This window comes from Oncorhynchus kisutch, linkage group LG19 (genome assembly GCF_002021735.2).
Source record: "Oncorhynchus kisutch isolate 150728-3 linkage group LG19, Okis_V2, whole genome shotgun sequence".
NCBI classification, from domain to species: domain Eukaryota; kingdom Metazoa; phylum Chordata; class Actinopteri; order Salmoniformes; family Salmonidae; genus Oncorhynchus; species Oncorhynchus kisutch.
In genome coordinates this window covers 37,505,055-37,527,355 of record NC_034192.2, presented here as the reverse complement: position 1 = coordinate 37,527,355, position 22,301 = coordinate 37,505,055, and the positions used below count along the sequence as shown (strand labels likewise).

The window sequence follows — 22,301 nt, the reverse complement described above, 5'->3', positions numbered from 1 at the left end:
ACCTGGTTCAATCTGCTTTCCAACAGACAGTGGGAGCTGAATTCACCTTTCAGCAGGACAATAACCTAAAACACAAGGCCAAATATACACTGGATTTGCTGACCAATATGACATTGAATGTTCCTGAGTGGTGTAGTTACAGTTTTGACTTAAATCGTCTTGAAAATCTATGGCACTTGAAAATGGCAATGATAAACAATCAACTCGATAGAGCTCAAGGAATTATGTACAAACATTTTACAATCCAGGTGTGCAAAGCTCTTAGAGACTTACCCAGAAAGACTCACAGCTGTCATCTCTGCCTTTGAGGTGAATCTAACATGTATTGACTCAGGGGTGTGAGTACATGTGTAAATGAGCTATTTATGTATTTAATTTTCAATATATTTGCAAAAATGCCATTAAGGGCTATTGTGCGTAGATGGGTAAGAAAAATAATCTATTGAATCCATTTTGTATTCAGGCTGTAACACAACATGTTGAATAAGTGGCATGAATACTTTCTGAAGGCACTGTAGCTGATGTTAGCTAGCCCAAGTGGTTTTTGCTTATCTAGCAGCTGACCAGTAGGCCAAGTATTGTCAGGAAGAGAGCAATGTTTTAAAGAGTTTGAGCTGCTCTTAAATCAACCTCTTGACAGAGTAAAAACAGTACACGTCTGCCACCTACTGGCATTAACAGAGAATGCAGCCTGTTTCCAAATGACTTTATTTATTTCCACAGGATCCTCTTATTAACAAAACCTGTCACCATGACAGATGGTCGGTCTATATGTGAAGTATTTTAAGGGTCGAACCAACAAATAACATAACAGCGAGAACCTTTACAGGGTTTATGTATCGTAGAACAGGATGTGGTAATCAAGGCGGATATTCTATCAGCAAACAGTATTGCACAGCACGATCATCACCCCACTAGATAAACAGTGTCTGGTAAATACAGTATAACGGAGTTAAAGCACATGCCTTATATAAGTCAACATATACAAGCCTTATTTGTTATTAAGGGATTATTTCACGCAATATTATGCATATTAGACAGGTACAATGACTGCAGAGACATTAGATTCAACTTTTTTTTGTCTGACATTATGCATGACTCAATTACCACTCTCCAATGTTTTACCTCCCAGAGTTATTGTTGAAAGAAAAAGTACGAAGATGCGGTTTCTTATGTCCAATTCATTTCAACCTGCACATCTACCATTCCAGTGTTTAATTGCTAAATTGTAATTACTTCGCTAATGCGGCCTAATTAATTGCCTTACCTCCCTAATCTTACCTCATTTGCACTCACTGTATATAGATTTTTTCCTATTGTGTTATTGATTGTGCGTTTGTTTATTCCATGTGTAACTCTGTGTTGTTGTTTGTGTCGCACTGCTTTGCTTTATCTTGGCCAGGTCGCAGTTGTATATGAGAACTTGTTCTCAACTGGCCTACCTGGTTAAATAAAGGTGAAAAATAATAATAATAATAATAATAATCAAATAAAATATCCGTAATGGCAAGGAGAAAATATCAGATACACTTAGTTTCAAACACTTCAGTTGGTTTAAGCCTGAAGATGTCTTTTCAGTCCAAAAGAAGAAAAACCACCAAGCAATCAATTCAAAATTATGATAAGCATAAAAAACTATTGATTCAACATGGAGAATAAATAAATGATAGCGTGTAAGCATAAAGCTTAATGGTTTAAAAACACCACAAAAATCCGGTCGAGTATCAGCCCAGTTACTTGTCAATGAAAATGGAAATATGAATTAAGTCATGTTACTTTGTTGGAATTTATTCTCCAGTTTGATTGTTAATTATGTATGACGCAAATAAACCAATTGTAACCTAATAGATCTTACTGTACATTGATGATAGTGTCTATCGTGTTATTATGTGGACACCCCTTCAAATTAGTGGATTCGGGCCATTGTAGCCACACCCATTGCTGTCAGGTGTATCAAATCGAGCACACAGCCATGTAATCTCCAGAGACAAACATTGGCAGTAGAATGGCCAGTACTGAAGAGCTCAGTGACCTTCATAGGATTCCACCTTTCCAACAAGTCAGTTTGTCCAATTTACACCCTGCTAGAACTGCCACGGTCAACTGTAAGTGCTGTTATTGTGAAGTGGAAACGTCGAGGAGCAACAACGGCTCAGCCGCGAAGTGGTAGGCCACACAAACTTACAGAACGGGACCGCCAGGCGCCTAAGCATGTAAACATTGTCTGTCAATAACTGTGCTTCCAACGATTCTGTGCTTCCAACTTTGTGGCTACAGTTTGAGGAAGGCCCTTTCCTGCTTCAGCATGACAATACCCCCGTACACAAAGCGAGGTCTATACAGAAATGGTTTGTTGAGATCGGCGTGGAAGAAGTTGATTGGCCTGCACAGAGCCCTGACCTCAACTCCATCAAACACCTTTGGGATGAATTGGGACGACTGTGAGCCAGGCCTAATTGCCCAACCTCACTAACGCTGTTGTGGCTAAATGGAAGCAAGTCCCTGCAGCAATGTTCCAGCATCTAATGGAAAACCTTCCCAAAAGAGTGGAGGCTTTAACAGCAGTAAAGGGGGGAGCAACTCCATATTAATGCCAAGGATTTTGGAATGAGATATTCGACGAGCAGCCGTCCACATACTTTTGCAAACCAATAAAGCATTACAGTAAATTGTGTGGACCATCAAAGTTGAGTATAGATTCAAAGGAATGATCTCGAAGGCTACATATCCATTTTCAGAATGGGCGCCACTATAAAGCCAAAACAGTATTTTTATCATGGCATGACAGGAAAAAACATCCTGCAACATCACAAGAGAAACTACTAGGCAACAGTCCAGCCTTGCCTGATCTTCAATATTTATATTATGTGTTACACACATTAAGTCACAACACGTAAAAACTCAGGTATCATTGTTCATCCTGCTGTTCATTCATTTGCTCTAAAGACCCATGCTTTCTGCCTATGTGATCATCCAGGTACTTGCGACGGGTGAAACAGCAGCCGCACGCTTTGCACTCGTGTGGCTTCTCTCCAGTGTGCGTGCGCCGGTGCGCGTTGAGAATACTGATCTGGGTGAAGCTCTTGGCACAGTCCTCACACTTGTATGGCCTCTCCCCAGTGTGTATTCTCATGTGGACTTTGAGGTAATTTGGGTTGACAAAGCTCTTCTTACACGCTGTGCACTTAGTCTTCTCTTGCTCTGCCAGATTTGGCCCCTCACTACCCGACACGTGTAGCTTCAGATGCATCCGCAGGGAGTCCGGACGATTGAAGGCCATGGCGCAGTGCTCGCAGTTGAATGGTTTCTCTCCGGTGTGAATCATCTTGTGACGGTCCAAGTGAGACTTCTGGATGAAATGCTTCCCACACACATTGCACAGGTGTGGCCTCTTTTCCTTGTCCGTGTGGGAGTACAGGTGGCGTTTGAGGTACGTGAAGTGGGTAAACTGTTGACCACAATCATTGCATATGAAGTCCTTTGTCCCCTTGTGGTGAACCTGCATATTGTGAATCTTCAGGGTGTTTTTGCTGCCGTAGTCTTTGCCACACTCTTCACAGTGGTAAGGCTTCTCCCCTGTGTGACGCTGAAGGTGCCTACCCAGAGCATCCCTGTTAGGCAGGACCTTTTCACAGAAACTGCAAATATGAAGTATTTTCACCCTTTTCTTTTTCTCTACAGGTGGTCTAAATCTTACTCTTGGTGCCTTCAAACCTGTGGCACCTTGCTTTTTGCCTTTGTTTTTAACAGTGACATTTTCAGAGTCAGAGTTGGAATCTAACTTCACGGTCTTCATGCTCTTGGGTCCTCTTTCTCTCTTTGCAGGTAACACCTCCTGTTCTGTCTCCTCCTCTGGATGGTCAGAGCGGTGCCACTTCTCTGCACCTAAGCCTTTAGGCTCCGTCTGAGAGTCTTGGTCACTCTCCTCACGGAGGTTCTTAGACTGCGTCTCAGCATCTTGGTCACTCTCTTCTTCATGTAAGTCCTTAGGCAGACTCTTGGAAACATGTTTGCCTGATTCACCATCACTCTCTGCATCGCTGGCTTTCTTCGAATGACTCTTGGAGCTCTTCTTTCTAGATTCCATCGACCTCCTCTGTCTTTTTCTGGGGGTAGTGTCTTCAGCATGTCCTTCCGTCTCAAAGTGGTCACTTTCATCTTCCGTCACGTCTTCAGAGGGAGTCCTCGTTCTTATCTTTTTAGACTTGCTAAGTTTTTTTCTAATGGGAGTCTCTTCAGCCTGTTCTACCAACTCATAATGTTCACTCTCAGCTTTGTCCTCGGCATGATGCTTAGTTGTTTTGGGGGTGTTGTTCTGTTTCCACCTCTTTGAAGCAGACGCCACTTCAGTCTCCCCCTCCACAACTACCTCCACCTCAGGCTCAGACACAGTATTATATGGTTCAGCCTCTGCTTCAAATACATTGAAGTCACTACATTGCCTGCTCCTTTTTCTGGGGGAAGCCACCACAGTTGGTTTGTCTGACAAGTTGTCATTATCCCCCTCCTTACAGTGAGTATTAGTCTTATTCTTTTTTGAGTTGCTGTGCCCTTTTTTTCTTTGTGTGCTCTTCTCTGGCTGCTTGCCAGATTCTGTCCCAGAACAGTCATCATAATCCTTTGTGTGAGACTTGGTTCTTGTCTTTTTGGAGCTGCTTATTGTGGTCCTCCTTTTTGGTGGGGAGGCCTCCTTGTCGCTCTCCTCCCCAGACCCAGACACAGGAGAAAAGCCCCTCTCTTCTTCTGTCAGGTGTTTAGAATGCGTCCTGGGACTTTGCCACCTGGAGTTTCTCTGGGGAGTTCTCAGCTGCCTTTCTGACCTTTGAGTGGGTGTCACCCCTGCCTGTTCTTCTTCATGATAGGCAGCCGGTTCTGTGGGAAAAAGAGGAGCGGGGTTTTATTAATTTTTGAAAGAGCACAATTTTTTTTATAATTCCCATATAAGGCTAAATTTGTTTTTTTTCTCCACCTAGGCAAGACATACAATGACGGCCTACCCCAGCCAATGCAGGGCCAATTGCGCGCCACCCCTGGGACTCCCAATCACAGCCGGATGTGATGCAGCCTGGATACGAACCAGGTACTGCAGTGACGCCTCTTGCACTGAGATGCAGTGTTTTAGACCAGCGGCGTGTTCATTGCGCCCATTCTGCTGCAAAACATTTCTTAAACGGAAGCAAACGAAACGGGGATGGACCTACCTGAATTTGTCCAACATTGTAAAAATGTTTCTCAACAGAATCGGAGTAATGAATATGCCCCAGATGTGTGTGCTGGGAATCAAAATGATTATTTAGCAGAAGCCTCCTGCTGCAGATTATGCCCAATTGCGCCGCGTGGTCAACAAACCTCAAAGCGCATGCGTCTCAGATGGTATTTTTCCATCTGAATAGGTATGTGTGCTCGCAACCTGTTGACATTTGTTGGTTTCTTGTATCGTGTGAGTCAGTAGCTTTGTTTCAAGGCGTCAGTGTGCTACGAACATACCAGTCGGCGCACTAGCTCTGGTCCAGGACGTTATGTTAACCACTGTTGCTTGTGCACCTAGCTAGTACACACTACTTACCTAGTAGACACGCTAGCTAATACAAACTACCTACCTAGCAGACACTCTAGCTAGTACAAACTAGCACCATTCGACATCCTGTCTCATCCCAAATGTCTCACAGCGTCTGTGGCGTGAGAAGGTATCTGCTGGAACCAGACCGTATAGAGCTCCCGAGCTTGTAGTCTTAAAAAACAGAACTGTTCAGCCAAAACCGTTCAGCCATTCCTATGGGGGAAATTAATGGGGGGAAAAAAATGGGTTTTGGGATAAATGCCAAAAATAAGGTCTGAAGTTAACACAGGCTTGGAGATCTTATATGCTTTGTTCTATGAGATAATATTAGTCAGTTAACATTACCTTCATGAATTATGAAGCCTTTGTGAGCTTTTTATTACATCAATGCGTCACAATTAATTTAAAGTGACATTAGCTGATGAACACGATCTCATTTAACAAGACATATAAGATCTCCTAAGCCTGTGTTTACCACAGACCATATTTAAAAAATATATATATATTTAAAAGAAGGCCTGTGTTCCATGTAAGCTTACACTGGCATAACGGACAAGTTGACTTTTATCAATATAGTTGCCTGTATTTACCCCCCAAAAAGGAAATGCTAATTTGCTGCTAATGTGATAAAGAACAACAAATGCCTTGATGATCTGGACGAGACTACCGAATCGAGGCAAAGTTAAGAATCTCGGATTAACTATCTAATGATAGCTGAATGTAGTCATTATTCAATTTGCTACTCTTCTTTAAATTGAAAATTCGGTGACTGTTTTGTGAAAGTTTTAAATTGACAATACCTGTTAGCAAAGGTGTAAGTTAGAGATGATGTGGAGGAGCTTGCAGGGATTTGTAGTCTTTGATGCTAATTAGCATTTTCGAATCAGCGTAAATAGTGCCAAATCTAGTGATAAAAGTCACCTAGTCGAGAGAGATTTACATGGTTATCAAAACGTAACGCTTGGGTAAGCCTACACGAAACAGCCCTTGTTTTAGGTGTTTCTAAAAATCCCCTATGTGAAAAATGATTGGAAACATTTTCGTGTTTGAGTATTATGGCACATCCACTGTGGGGCTCTATTGTTATCTCTCAGCCTTTGCTGCTTCAGTGCTGTTCTGTCCCACTAGTTACTACAGCCACAAAGTCATATACCCCGACTATTTCTACGATTTTTATTCTTAAAAATATGTGATTTTGAACCCAACTTTAACCACATGCCTAATTCTATCCTTAAATTAAGACCAAAAAGCTCATTTTTGTTTATGTATTTTTACGATACACACAATTAGACGTTGTGGCTGTGGTAACTAGTGGAAACAATCCAGACGTCAATTAAACGTATATTCCAAGTTGGTTCAACGTCATTTGACGTGGAAACAACGTGGATTCAACCAGTGTGTGCCCAGTGGCATCAGACATTGCTAATTAGGTCGCGATGCTTGACCCCTAAACGATGCACGTTTAAAACTCTACTTGCAGAACTTGTGAATGACTATGCTAGCTATAGATGCTAGCTAACACTACCGCCTTGGCTGAAACATAAAGCAGCAAATAGCTAGCTGGTGACGTTAACATTTTGCTATGTGTTGATACATTAGCATGCCACCTACTTCTTTTCGACATCCATGTTCCAGATTTATCTGAAAGAGCGTTTCCAATATCGTTAAGGTATAATTTCATAAACGTCCACTCTACCTGCTCACTATCGCCCATTGTTGACAACTAGCTAGCAGGCTAGCTACAAGAAAAAATGAAAGCAGCAAAATACAGTACATAATACCGCGACGTCAATGAAGCGACTGGGGTTTGAGTTTCCACTAGCTAATACAGCGATAACGTCAGAATTGGCTATATTGTACGAATTCATGAGAACAAAAATGATATTGTTGGTCTTAATTTAAAGTTAGGGTTAGGCATAAGGTTAGCATTGTGCTTAAAGTTAGTTTTAAAATACATGTTTAAGAAGATAAACTGTGGACATAGGCGGGGTGTTTGACTTTTGGTGGGTTAACAAGTGACGACCCTCCACTTGTGAGTAGTTTACCGCAGCCTTGTGTTGAGGTGGGACGTGAAAGGTCTCCAACCTAGCAGTGGTGGGAAAAGTACTCAGTCGACATACTTGAGTAAAAGTAAAGATAGCGTAATAGAAAATGACTCAAGTAAAAGTGAAAGTCACCCAGTAAAATACTACATCAGTAAAAGTATTTGGTTTTAAATATATTAAAGTATCAAAAGGAAATGTAATTGCTCAAATGTACTTAAGTATCAAAAGTAAAAGTACAAATAATTTCAACGGCATCATTTTCTCGTTTTTGTTGTTGACCGATAGATAGCAGGGGCACACTCCAACACTCAGACATATTTATAAACAAAGCATTTGTGTTTAGTGAGTCCGCCAGATAAAAAGCAGTAGGGATGACCAGGGATGTTTTCTTGATAATTGAGTGAATTGGACCGTTATCCTGTCAAAATGTAACGAGTAATTTTGGGTGTCAGGGAAAATGTAGAGTAAAAAGTACATTATTGTCTTTAGGAATGTGGTGAAGTAAAAATATAGTAAAGTACAGAAACCCCCAAAACTACTTAAGTAATACTTTAAAGTATTTTTTACTTAAAGTACTTTATACCAATGCAGCCTAGTTAGGTGGAAGTAAATAACTTGAAGATAAACTTTAATTTACTTCATTTTAGTTTTGAAACTGTTGAAATAACAAATATTTTCAAGTCTCTGTTATTTTGAGTCACACTCAGACAGCTCCTGCCCAGCTGTTTGTTCAGTCTAGTTCGGTGACTGTCATCTATCTGCGTCATCAATGATCCCCATCCCACGTCACAATGTAAAAATAAAGGAATGAACAAATAAGAAACAGCAATAGAGAAATATAAATAATTGCGTCAGTGCTAATGAGCCTGACGTGATGTTTTTCTGTCTTTTTTAATCAAGTCTCGAAGGCAGAAAGAGAAGGAGGGAATGTTTTTTCATGGCACACACATAAATACACACAGACTCTGGCAGAGATTTATACAGCTCCCTCTGATTTATCACAGTTATGTAATTGAAAGTGGGATTCTCCTTTATTTTCTCTCACACTATCAGTCAACACTCTTACTAGAATACCGGCTGCACGTCATTCAATACATCCATTAATGCACTCTCATGTTTTCTGTATTCTAAAAGGACAGGAAACGAAAAAGAGAAACAGTCATTCCTCCCTTTCATATCCCACCCAAGTAGTCCTATTTCTCTTCAACTTCTCCATGTCTGTTTTAATCCTCATCCCCTATGTTTTCTTTCTTTCTCCCTCCTATTATCTCTCTGCCCTGCCCATCTCTCTTCATTTCCTGTGTGTATAGTATGTTTGCATCTATAGTAGAAACGTGTCTGTGTGGGTTCGGCTCTGTACTGTATGTTGTCATGACGTTGGCCTGGGGGATAGGTTTATGACACTCATAAATACCTCTTCCCCCCCTTTTCCCTTCTCTAACCTACTGAGGTTACATTTTTTTTTTTACTTGGTTAGCATAGAGATTCTGGGAACATCAGTATGTGGGGGAAATGAACTATATTCTGGTATTCCGAACAATTGAACATATGCAGTGGTACTTAATGAATATGATGTCAGTTCGGTTGTCATCTGAGACATTCTCATCAATGATAAGATGCCATAACTCTACAGTGGAAAGTCTACACATCAGAGTTATCGGATTCACATGGAATTGTTGTTCAATTTAAATGTTTGAATATGAAATTATTTGTGATGGGATGAAATGTGATTTTAGCTTCTAAAATGTGAGATTTGGATTTTCATAAGATAGGGCTGCTCAATCAGTGGCCCTCCCCTGTGAAGGGACAAGGGCTATAAAACTTTTCAAACACACCCTCCTCTCCCTTCCTATATAATCCCTTGACGACAACATAACTTCCTGTTCCAATGAGGTAGGATGACAATCCTATGTCAGAATGGTTCAGAAAATAACTACAGGACGAAGCCAACATCAGCAGGAGCTTTGGTCGCGAATGGTATGAACTTTGAACTCTTATTCACTACAGAAGTGATACCTCCTAGCTGTTGAGTTAGCGACCGCAGCTGCAAACTGTCATCTACCACCAACCTACTGAAGCACAGCTCAGAGTAAATATTTATTGCATTTTCCTTTTCCAAATGGGCGGTAATTTAGAATGCATAAGATACTGTATTTACGATAGCACAGCTTCGACTTTGTTCCAGTCTTCCCGCTCTTTCACTCAACCCAGCCCCTTTTCCTTTGTGTAACAAGCTGTCATATCTGTTCCGCCCGCTAGGGACGTTTTCCTTTATGACGTAATTTGTAATCAAGTTATGATTTAATTATGTGTATGTGTGATTAGTTAGGTATTTAGTAAATAAATGATTAAACCCAATTTTATATTGCTGATTCAAATTGTTAGCCAGGGTTCTTGCAGATAACCAAGAATTTACAACTTTCAGATGAGACTGAAGTAAGATGAAGATTAATGTTGACTGCTATGGATGTAAAATATTACTAGGTCTTTAAGAGTTCTCTAGTTAATTACATTTACATGATTAGCTCAATCAGGTGATATTAATTACGGATAAATTATTTTATAGAATAGCATGTCATATCACATAATCCGACATAGCCAAAGACAAGACAATGCCTGATTTTGTGTAGGTGCTGGCTATGGGGGTCGTGCATGTGTGTAGGGGTGCGTGAGTGTTTTCGAGGAGGGATTGGTCGGCATGTGACAGGAGGACAAATCTTTTCAATATGTTGTGTTTACACCAGATCACATGTTAGTGGACCAGAGCAGAGAGATGGATTTGAGAGAGAGGAGGCAGAGCAGAGAAAGAAAGTTGTTGTGAAGGCTTGTGATCTTTGACTACTTCAATAGATCATCGCTAACACACACACAAATACACACACACATACTGCCTCATGACCAATGTATGGGTGCGTGATGAAGGGAGGGGGGCACACAGAGCCACCCTCAGTCAGCTGTGCAATCGGCTTCTCACTCCCCCCATCCCTCCCCTCTCCACCCCTCTCCAACCCCTCTCCACTCCTTACCAACTCTCCACGGCCACCCATGGTGACCACTGGTGCCAGCTCACAGAGCTGACTACCACCCCCAAAGCTTAGAGGCTCAAGGAACATTGTGAACTAACACACACATAGCAGATTGCTAGCTGGTTAATTGATCACCAGATATTTTAAGTTGTGACCAAGGTTTTGGTAGAGTGATTGTCATGCAAAAGATCCTAGGTGCACACAGACACACACACACACACACACACACACACACACACACACACACACACACACACACACACACACACACACACACACACACACACACACACACACAAAGATGTCCTCTGCGAATGAATGATGTCATATGCTATTACACAGCTTGTGGAGCTGACCTTCTCCTGAGTAGCAATTGTTATTGTTCTGTGCCATTACCTCTGTGTTGCCATCAGGAACAGACTGTGTGCATCATGCTGCTGGATATGGAACAGCGTTGACCCAAGTCATGGCGGGAGAGGACTCAGTTCTGACTCAACCCACCCCCAAAACATGTCTTAACCATGCACACACATGCTGCATAAAATCCCTACAAAACCACCCCCCTCCTCCACCCACTGAAATGTACCTTAGAAAGCACACAGACTGCGCACGCATGCACAAACAGACACACACAGACACACACAAACACACACACACACATTGAGTAGTGTTCTGTCCATTCACCAAGGATATCCAGACTCAGATTAGGCCCTACTTTTGGACACTTTCTACTTTGGTTGTAATTTCACAAATCAATAACCTAATCCAAAACTAATATCAAGCCAAACCTGACTAATTCATCTGATTCTACACTCAAAAAAGGCTGGATTAAAAACAAACCAATTTGAGTTCATTGGTAACACAGGCTGGGTAAATATTGGACAGAATACATGCTGGGTTATTTTGACCCAGCCTGTTTGGTTGTGTGAATAACCCAAACTGGTGGGTTGATGAGATTACCCAAATATGGGATAATTTAACCATCAATTGGTTATTTTTTACTTTCATGCTGGCTTGACCTAGCAGCTGGGTCATTTTTGTGGATTATTAGGGGTGTGGCTTTCTGATATATCTTATTGACCACCCATGAGAGTAAATGTCATTCCTGTTGATCATGTTGAGTTCATATGCTGCAATTGATTTTTATTCCCTGCATTTTTTTGCATTTGACACATATCGCTAGAATATTATGATTTTTTTAATTACATATTATAATAAAGTGGTATCTATCCCAACAATGGGATTAGCATAGGCTTTTAGGGAGGCTACAAAAACCCAACCCAACTAAGTGACCCAATGCCTGCAACCCAGCAGTTGGGTCAACCAAACAACCCAACATCTTTTAGAGTGTAGTCTGAGACAGAATGTCCTGCTAACGGTACAAAAATAAACCAGTCAGTCTTGCGTGTAACGACACGTGAATGGATGTTTTGACAACATTTTCTTCAGAACATCCACACACTGAAAGGTCTAGCAACTTCAGTCTTTTGAAGTATGAATCCATCTAGCCCAGGGATGGGTAACTGGCGCCCTCTGCCCCCCTTTTGTAGGCCCAAGGATTAAACTAAATAAATACAGATCCAGTCAAAAGTTTGGACACAGCTACTCCTTCAAGGGTTTTTCTTTAATTGTACTATTTTCTGCATTGTAGAATAATAGTGAAGACCTCAAAACTACCCAAAAATTGTTAAACAAATCAAAATAGATTTTATATTTGAGATTCTTCAACGTAGCCACCAGCTTTGATGACAGCTTTTCACACTCTTGGCATTCTCTCAACCAGCTTCATGAGGTAGTCACCTGGAATGCATTTCAATTAACAGGTGTGTTCAAAGTTAATTTGTGGAATTTCTATCCTTCTTAATGCGTTTGAGCCAATCAGCTGTGTTGTGACAAGGTAGGGGTGGTATACAGAAGATAGCCCTATTTGGTAAAAGACCAAGTCCATATTGTGGCAAGAACAGCTCAAATAAGCAAAGAGAAATGACAGTCCATCATTACTTAAGACATGAAGGTCAAGAAATATGGAACATTTCAAGACCTTTGAAAGTTTCTTCAAATGCAGTCTCAAAAACAATCAAGCACTATGATGAAACTGGCTCTCATGACAACTGCCACAGGAAAGGAAGACCCAGAGTTAAATCTGCTGCAGAAGATAAGTTCATTAAAGTTAACTGCACCTCAGATTGCAGCCCAAATAAATGTTTCGCAGAGTTCAAGTAACAGACACATCTTAACATCAACTGTTCAGAGGAGACCGTGTGAATCAGGCCTTCATGGTCGAATTGCATCAAATAAACCACTACTAAAGGACACCAATAATAAGAAGAGACTTGCTTGGGCCAAGAAACACAAGCAATGGACAATAAACTGTGGAAATCTGTCCTTTGGTCTGATGAGTCCAAATTTGAGATTTTTGGTTCCAACCGCCGTGTCTTTGTGAGACGCAAAGTAGATGCACAGATGATCTCTGCATGCGTGGTTCCCACCATGAAGCATGGAGGAGGAGGTGTGATGGTACCCTGTTGGTGATTTCTTATTTAGAATTCAAGGCACACTTAAACACAGCATTCTGCAGCGATATGCCATCCCATCTGTTTTTTACGCTTAGTGGAACTATCATTTGTTTTTCAACAGGACAATGACCCAAAACACACCTCCAGGCTGTGTAAGGGCTATTTGACCAAGAGGAAGAGTGATGGTGCTGCATCAGATGACCTGGCCTCCACAATCACCCGACCTCAACCTAATTGAGATGGTTTTGGATGAGTTGGACCGCAGAGTGTTGAAAAAGCAGCCAACAAGTGTACAGCGTATGTGGGAACTCCTTCAAGACTGTTGGAAAAGCATTCCAAGTGAAGCTTGTTGAGAGAATGCCAAGACTGTGCAAAGCTGTCATCAAAGCAAAGGGTGGCTACTTTGAAGAATCTAAAATCTAAAATATATTTGGATTTGTTTAACACTTGTTTGGTTACTACATGATTCCATGTGTGTTATTTAATAGTTTTGATGTCTTCACTATTGTTCTACAATATACAAAATAGTACAAATAAAGAAAAACCCTTGAATGAGTAGGTGTGTCCAAATTTATGAATGGTACTCTATATATTTGTTTAGAAAGTCAGTGGGGTCTCAATTGTTGAGAGTTAGAATAACTGAATACACAAGATACCAATTTGGAAATGTGGTTGAGCATGAGCAGTTAATTGTTATATCAGTCATTGATTGTCACTCAATTACCCATGTCAGCTAACATTTTTAAGATTGGTAAGTTAGTCTAGCCAGCTATCAAACATTCTCTCCGTCCTATAGAAAAATGTGTACAATTGCAGCAAACTTGCTTTAAAACAGTAATATTTTCTTTTTGCCCCATGGCAAAATGTGTAGGCCTACAGTCGCAGGAAATTAACTCTGAAACAGACATTTTGTCTCTCCCCTGTCAAGAAAATGTTTTACTCGCAATGTGGGAGCCAAAGGCAAGGGCCAGCTCTGACTGCGTGTGTGTGTATGAATGTGACGCAGACCCGCAGACTCGCGAGCCACTGCAGCCCCTCATGATGAGTTCAGATTTGTTGTGGCCCCCTACTCCCATCAAGGTTGCCCATCCCTGATCTAGTCTTTTACACAATAACACACTTATTAATAAGATCGATGAAAATGTGTGGTTAAATCCCAAGGAAAAACGGCATGTGGGCTGCGGTGCCATTAGGGCGCATCAGGGTAGAATACTTGAAACGGTATAGACTATTGTGTAAAAGGTTATGAATGTTTGATGTAGGCCTATAACACACGCATGATCAAGACATACTATTATTGGCTGTAGAGCGACGATATATATACTGTAAATTTGAGATGATGAGGTAGGCCTAACTAACTGCCTCATTCCTGCATAGTAATTAACGTCCACGATGCCCTCTCTCATCTCACAGGTAGGCTACTCTATCTCTTTAAGTAAAGACAAAATACTTTATTAAAATATTCTCAATCGCATGCCATCGAACTCGCGATCGGCATTTGAAACAATAACCAAGCGAAAGCCCCGCCACTGTTTCTGTAAAAAAGCTGAGTTATGGACCTGTAGAAATGTAACCACTCTCAAATGCAAAGACAGAGCTATGGATGCAAGGCCTAATCATCCAAGAACATGCTATCACAATAGTCGTTTTAGCCATGTTTCCAGGCTATAGCATGTTTGTTTATATTTGCTTTATTTACAAACGTTGGGAGAAAAAACATGCTTATATTTTGGGTTCTGATGTGGTACAACAGTTGAACTAAGCTCATGAGACATTTATTTAAAATGTATATTATTCAAGAATCAATGGGTACATATCATAAATGTATAAGTCCGAAAATGGATGTAGCGACTACAGATTGATGCTTTAAATGAGCAAAAGTTATTTGTTTATAAGCCAAATGCTCTTTTCCCACCTGCTTATCCTCCTCCAATCCCCCTCTGTGATCCAAACTCACACCGCGCCGAGCTCCCTCAACGCACGCACGCATACACATACACACGCACTCCACTGTGAGCGTCCTCTCCTTTCCAGTCGCTTCCTCTGAGCAACTCTCTCATCCACCCCATCCCCTCCCATTCGCCCGCGCGAATCTGACCCATACAGGGTGACGTATGAGAGATTCCACCGCAGTCCACAGTCGTGGGCGCGAGCTCATCAAGTATAAATCCCGGGAATTCTGCTCGTCACTCACTCAGTCTCACCGACTCCGTTACCAGAGCTGAACTTCAGCGGAGATAGCAGGCACTTTCTCAGCGCTCAGGCTAACTCGCTGTCGGCTTTGGTTCGAGATGGAAACTCTCTCGACTGCACGGAGGTCTTGGAGCTCCAACATCCACAACTTCAAAAGTGAGTTGACTTCAGTTCATAGGCTACAGGCTTGGCTACGTTATTTGTTTTTGTAGTCTTGATGTTGTTGGTGGTACTGGTGATGAGGAGGGTGATGTCCTAAGATATGATTTACAGTGAATCACTGTTTTATGTATTTTTTTGTATTTATTAGGATCCCCGTAGCTTTGCTGAAGCAGCAGCTACTCGTCCTGGGGTCCACACAAAACATGAAACATGAGATAATACAGAACAGCAATAGACAAGAACGTCTCAAGTACTGAACTACTCAGTTGATTTCGTTCACAGTTAGGTGCGTAAACAGCTAGCCTACCTGTATGCCCGTGCTTGCATGCATACACATCTAGGCTACTGTATCTAGGCTCACGTTTCCAAAGACGTTGTTGGCTTCCTGAAGTACACATCTGTCTCTTGCAAACAAGATGCCACTTAAAACCTATATCATTTTCAGTCTCCATCCACCTCAACATTATAAAGCAAAAACAAATGTGGAAATTGTTCATGTTGAGCACACCTACTAAACAAGTCCTCTCCACGTCCCGTGCGCGCGCAGTTAACGAGCCACGTCGTTACCGGGTTCGCGTAATGAAGGGGGGGTCGTTGGAACATTTGCCGGGGAAGCTGAATGGTCACGCGATACTTTTTTTCATGTGATGTTTTCTTTGTGCCCGGTTATCCGAGCTTGCCAAACCGCCTCTGAATAATCCATGTGCAGAGAGAAACCGAGCCGGGTCCGGTTACCTTGTTTTACGCCTGTCCATACTCTGTAACCTCTTCGTGAGCCAACCTTTTTGTGAAGTTGGCTCGTGAATTTAGGCTACTAGGGTAAATCTTGTTTAGCCCTTGTGTGGCTCGTGTGATAGAACTTGATAGCACTTCGAACCAGAGGTGAAGAAGATTGGTTTTACGCACATTCAGCTATTTAGTCTGGGATAAATGTTGAATGAAGTTACCAGAATTATAAACCTGTACTCCCACTGGGCAAAAACTGGTTGAATCAACATTGTTTCCTCGTCATTTCAACCAACAAAAATATATATGATGACGTTGAATCAACGTGGAAAACTGGTTGGATTTTTAAAAAGTCATCAATGTTAGGGATTTTTTTTTTTTTTTCATCCAACTCTTATCCTAAATCCAATGACATGGTGGTTGGTTGATTTTCATTTTGAATTCACATCTTTTGACAACTCAACCAAATGTAAATCAAAACTAGAAGTTAAACTGGTCTATGCCCAATAGGCTGACTAGCCTATGTAACATGATCAGGTAGAGATTTGTATAATGTCATTTATTATGAATGAGTGCGACTGGCCTATTAGTCAGACTTGAGATCATGGCATCAATCTTGGCTTTTGCGTCATATCCGAGATTGAGATCATCAATCTTGGCTTTTGCGTCATATCCGAGATTGAGATCATCAATCTTGGCTTTTGCTTCATATCCGTGTCCATCAACAACTTTCTGTACCACTCGACTGGACAGCTCCAAGTGCTGAAAACAGCTCTGCATCCCTTGCCCTCTTTCTCTTTTTCACTCCTTCTGGTTGTCTTTACTGTACTATTCATCTGCTAGTTGTTATAATGTTCCATTATTTTAATCTATGTCTCTTTCTCTCTGTGTGTGTGTATGTTTCAGGTGGGCTCACCCTATGGCTGGTGTTGTGGTTGGTGGCGGTGAAGCCGAGTGGGGCGGGGACTTGTCCAAGGCTGTGTGTGTGTTACCCGTCACCCATGACGGTAAGCTGCCAGTCTCAGAACTTCACCACCGTGCCTTCCGGAGTTCCCTACGACTCCCAGCGCGTCTTTCTGCAGAACAACCGCATCACCGAGCTCAGAGCAGATTCTTTTGGCTTCGAGACACAGGTTAGAATGTGTGTGTTTTTGTGTAGGTTATTCTTTAATGAACTATAATTGTTTTTGTGGATTGATATTGCATAGTTTTGCATTTAAATGTAGTATTTTGCTTAGTATTTGAGCTCTGTGTGTTCGTATTGGAGCTGTGTCCTTTCTCAGATGTGTAACGATCACTTTCTATATACCTCTTCCCTTTTCAACCCCTCCCCCTATAGGTTCTCTGGCTCTACTCCAATAACATCACATTGATTGAGGCTGGAGCCTTCAGCAACCTGAGGGTTCTAGAAGAGCTGGACCTTGGTGACAACCCATCGCTACGGCGACTGGAGGGTGGAGCGTTCCGGGGACTGGAGAAGCTGCAGAGCCTGCACATGCATCGCTGCAAGCTGGCCGCTCTCCCCCACGACCTCTTCCTCAAGCTCTACAGCCTGCAGTTCCTCTACCTGCAGGTATGGATACACATACTTGTATAACTCACACACACACACACACACACACACACACACACACACACACACACACACACACACACACACACACACACACACACACACACACACACACACACACACTGACAATGTCCTTCCTCCTTACAGGAGAACCAGCTGCACTTCATCCAGGACGACCTCTTCTCCGACCTGGTCAACCTGAACCACCTCTTCCTGCACGGCAACCGCATCCGCACGCTGTCCGAGAACGCGTTCCACGGCCTGGTTAACCTGGACCGCCTCCTGCTCCACGACAACCGAATCCGGCAGGTGAACCGCCGTGCTTTCCGCGACCTGGGCCGTCTGACCATCCTCTACCTGTTCAACAACTCCCTGGCAGAGCTTCCGGGCCAGGCCATGAAAGATGCTGTGTCAGTCCAGTTCCTCCGCCTCAATGGGAACCCCTGGTCCTGCGGCTGTGAGGCCCGCCCCCTGTGGGAGTGGTTCCGTACAGCTCGCATCTCCTCCTCCGAGCTGATGTGCACTTCCCCCTCCCCCCGCCGCGGACAGGACCTGCGCTTCCTTCGAGAGATGGACTTTGCCCTTTGCCCCCTCCCCGACCCTGGGTCACTGGCCGGCACCACCACGACCACCTTCAGCACCAAGACAAGATGGTGGTTCTCCAAGCACAAGCCTATGGCTTCGTCCAAAGGAATCTTCCAGAAGAGCTCTGAAACGGTCAAGGCGCACCCCTTCTCCTCGGTCAAGCCCAACCAGCCCTCCAACCCTTCCTCCAACTCCTTCTTCTCTAAGTACGAGCTTGCGGAGGAGGAGGTGAACCTGCCCAAGGTGGACCAGGAGGAGTACTGGGCCAACTACGGGAACGAAGATGCCTCCGTGCGCTGCTTCGAGCTTGAGTGTCCGCCCGGCTACGACACCCCGGTCCTCCTGCCCTCCTCCTCCTTCTCCCCCACTCAGTCTTTCATCCCTCTCCTTTCCCTTTCTGTGCTAACTCTCTGCCTCCACCTTCTCTTTGGCTGAACAGCCCCGTCAGCTTCTTTTTTTCTCCAACTCTATTTCTCCAACTCCTTTCTCTTTCTCCTCTGCACACCTGGATCTTGAATCCTTTCAGTTTCCCCCCTGGCCCCCAGGGGGCGGTACACTGATGTAGGAGCAGGCAGGCAGGCAGTAGGGAGCTGCTCTCAGGAGTACAGGTGAGATGCAGTGTAGGACACCATTTCATTGGAGGGCGCTGCTGCTGCTGATAGAGCTGAGCTCATTTTTCACTGAGATGACATCACAGCAGCAGGTTCTGTCGCCATTGACAGCACGATAGTGTGGCCAGCTTACGCAAGTTCCAATCACTACTGCTACTACCGCACTAACACGCCACACACCAAGACATCCATACATTTAGTACCACAACATAGCACTGCATTCAATTCATACCACTCAGTAAGCTGGTGGCATTTTCAGGAATTTTATCACCATAACTACTAGTTTGTATTCGCAGCGAACAACGCAGGCGTTGTGACGCTGGCTATTTTGTATAGCGTCAAAACGCTCACCATTGTCAACCACTGCGTGCCAGTCCTGCTAAGAAAAGATTTTCAAAAGCAACACTTTCCTTTGGCTTCATCTTTGTCACTGACCTTTCAACCTTCACCTCTCTACCTGAGAGACCAGGGACACCAGAGTGCTGCTCCTACAGGGCTACCGCAGCAGGAGACAGAGAACACGGAGGGTATCTCATAGAGGGAATAGCAGGAAGACAAGAATACTTATGGAAAAATACTGCAGTGAGACATCTGTCACTGAAATGGTAAAGGAGAGGTGGATAGATGTGAAGTAAAGGATGTGAGCGTGTATGTAACAGGGATAGGACAGAAACGAAAATACAAGACTTTAAAGGATGCTGGCAAGCAAGAGACGGGATAAAAGAGAGAGAGTGTGAGAGTGATAGGATTAAGAGTTGTTACGACATACAACAGACATCAGGCCAGGTCAGAGTGCCAGTAAGGGAGTGAAAACGAGGGTGCCTCTCCATCTCCCAAAATTTGACATGTAATCTATTTTTCCTGTCAACACCATCAATAAAAACCACACTGTAAATATCTCACACGAACTCTGTAGGTAGTGATACACTTGTGACACTAGATAGCTACATACATGACACTGCTGTGTAGTTTATTGTATGAAGCCCATGCTTCAACATTCTTCAGGTTTTCTAGTTTTTCTTTCTCTTTTTCCATTGGTGATTGTTGCCATGAGCAACACCCTCATGTTTATTAGTGTACTGTATGTAAAGATTGAGGAGATTTGAAAAGATATATGGAAATCTTTCCCTTCAATAGTCTGTCTCTACCTCTTGTTTCTAAGTCTGTCGTTCCCCTCGTGACCACAGTGTGTGTCTCGCTCTGTGTTAATGTGAGATGCACACAGAAGGGCAGTATACTGGGAAGAACCTATAGCCCATTATGGTGACTGAAGCCCGGGTCTAGCAGGGTTGATCCAGTCCAAAGGAGTGACAGTGTCCTGCTGCGGGTCAGCACCAGATAAGGAGTGCCCCAGTCATTCCTTTAATGTGTGTGTGTTTGTCAGTAGCCTCTCGTGCTAAAAGTCGTTTAACAATCCCTCTCGTTAGCAAGCTGTCCTATTTAAATAAGTCTGACTCTAAGAGGATTCCACTGGGAGCAGAAGACACAGCTGTTTGATTCCAGATCTAACGCACGCACGCACACACACACACACACACACTCCCGACAGCAGGTGCATGGCTGAATGTACATCTCTGTCAAATCAAATGCAAACCCAACCAGGTAATGATGAGTGTCGGGGCATTTCTGTTTGTCACTCCCCATGTGCCACTCCCTCTCCTCCCCTGAACGTGTGGTTGAATGGAATATGAAGGAAACTGTGATAATGTTGCACATTTTCTTTTCAATGGAAGCTGTGAATAAAACATTTCTTGGTTTTACTAAAACGGAACCGTGTGGGAGTCTCTCTTTCTCTGGCTTTCCTCCAAAAGGTCAAATCGCTAAGGAGAAAACACAGTACAACACCACTGTATTATAAAACACCAGAAACACACACTTACAGCCTTCGCTACATTACAGGTCCCTATCAAGGTGTAGTGTCTAGAGCAGGGATTGGCAAATGACCAACTTTCTATAGAAAGTCAGCCAGGGTCTTTACTGTTGAGGGTTATAATAGTGGAATACACAAGGTGCTACTTGGAAATGTGGTTGTGCATCAGCTTTTTATTGTCAGTCACTGGCAAGATTTCTCTCCACTCCATAGTAAAATTAGTAGAATTGCAGGAAATTAACCATAAAGCTGCACATTTTTCTTACTGCCCCATGGAAAAATGAGTAGAATTGCATGAATTTAGTTATAAAATGGCAAATCTCTCCACCCCATGGCAAAATGTGTAGAATAGCAGCAAACCTGCTTTAAAATGGTCATATTTGTTCTACACCCCATGGCAAAATGTGTAGAATTGCAGGAAATTAACTCTAAAGAATGTTCCTCCGCTGTCAAGAAAATGTTTTGCTTGGAAGGTGAGGGGGGGGCAACAAAATGTCTCTTAGGGCCCCCAAAAGGCTATGGCCAGTGCTGACTGCTTGTTTGGGTATGAATGTGGGTATGCAGACCCACTATCCACTACACCCCTTCATGATGAGTTTTTTGTGGCCCCCACCCCTATCAAAGTTGCCCATCCCTGATCTAGAAGGATAGAATCTAAGGTGGTCAAATAGGGAACAAAGAAGAAGAAATGAAAATAGATGGGGATAATGTGAAATGATTATAGAAGGATGAAGAGACATTTTAAATAGACACAGACAGTTCTCTTTGGTCTTTGGATATTGTAACATACATTTCCAAAACGTCTCACAGAGGTTTGACGTATTTGGTTGCTCACTCCATGACAGATGGTTCTAGCTGAGACTGAGCAGGTCAAAAGTCTTAATTATGGCCTCATTTAAATTCTTAATTATGGCCTCATTTAAAGTCTTAATTATGGCCTCATTTAAAGTCTTAATCTGTTGCTTTTAAACCCCTCAAGCTATTTTTATTGAGTTTGGAGTGTGTGTGTGTGTGTGTGTGTGTGTGTGTGTGTGTGTGTGTGTGTGTGTGTGTGTGTGTGTGTGTGTGTGTGTGTGTGTGTGTGTGTGTGTGTGTCTGTGTGTGTGAGAGAGAGAGATTTGAACTGCATTCTCACGTCTTGATGCCCTCCTTATTTGCTCTGTTACTAGCTAAATTTATTATATTTTTTATTTTACCTTTATTTAACCAGGTAGGCAAGTTGAGAATAAGTTCTCATTTACAATTGCGACCTGGCCAAGATAAAGCAAAGCAGTTCGACAGATACAACGACACAGAGTTACACATGGAGTAAAACAAACATACAGTCAATAATACAGTATAAACAAGTCTATATACAATGTGAGCAAATGAGGTGAGAAGGGAGGTAAAGGCAAAAAAGGCCATGGTGGCAAAGTAAATACAATATAGCAAGTA

At 42.7% G+C, this 22,301-nt stretch overlaps 2 protein-coding genes across 3 annotated transcripts; one reads left to right on the top strand and one right to left on the bottom strand.

The window, feature by feature from the left end:
* Window positions 1-690: 690 nt before the first annotated feature.
* Window positions 691-7,414, bottom strand: LOC109880675 (zinc finger protein 37). Of its 2 annotated transcripts, none has more exons than XM_020472860.2 (2): window positions 7,172-7,414; window positions 691-4,872 (listed from the first exon to the last, which is right to left on the bottom strand). In XM_020472860.2, exons 1-2 carry the CDS (start codon window positions 7,272-7,274, stop codon window positions 2,909-2,911), a joined length of 2,067 nt encoding a protein of 688 aa, XP_020328449.1. In that variant the 5' UTR covers window positions 7,275-7,414; the 3' UTR covers window positions 691-2,908. The 2 variants fall into 2 exon arrangements, with proteins under 2 accessions (XP_020328449.1, XP_031652951.1); XM_031797091.1 differs by lacking the exon at window positions 7,172-7,414 and adding an exon at window positions 5,601-5,779.
* A 7,910-nt stretch (window positions 7,415-15,324) lies between these two features.
* LOC109880702 (reticulon-4 receptor-like 2) lies at window positions 15,325-20,760 on the top strand. Its single transcript, XM_020472892.2, has 4 exons — window positions 15,325-15,496; window positions 17,135-17,361; window positions 17,568-17,801; window positions 17,949-20,760. The coding sequence occupies exons 1-4, from the start codon at window positions 15,439-15,441 to the stop codon at window positions 18,819-18,821; spliced, it is 1,392 nt and encodes a 463-aa protein (XP_020328481.1). The 5' UTR covers window positions 15,325-15,438; the 3' UTR covers window positions 18,822-20,760.
* The last annotated feature ends 1,541 nt before the right edge of the window (window positions 20,761-22,301 follow it).

Coding starts and splice junctions, on each gene's coding strand:
- LOC109880675 (XM_020472860.2), bottom strand. CDS start 7,274: ATGGGCGATAGTGAGCAGGTAGAGTGGACGTTTATGAAATTATACCTT. Junction 4,873..7,171: donor AACATGGATGTCGAAAAGAA/GTAGGTGGCATG, acceptor TTTTTCCCACAG/AACCGGCTGCCTATCATGAA.
- LOC109880702 (XM_020472892.2), top strand. CDS start 15,439: ATGGAAACTCTCTCGACTGCACGGAGGTCTTGGAGCTCCAACATCCAC. Junction 17,362..17,567: donor CTTTTGGCTTCGAGACACAG/GTTAGAATGTGT, acceptor CTCCCCCTATAG/GTTCTCTGGCTCTACTCCAA. Junction 17,802..17,948: donor TGCAGTTCCTCTACCTGCAG/GTATGGATACAC, acceptor TCCTCCTTACAG/GAGAACCAGCTGCACTTCAT.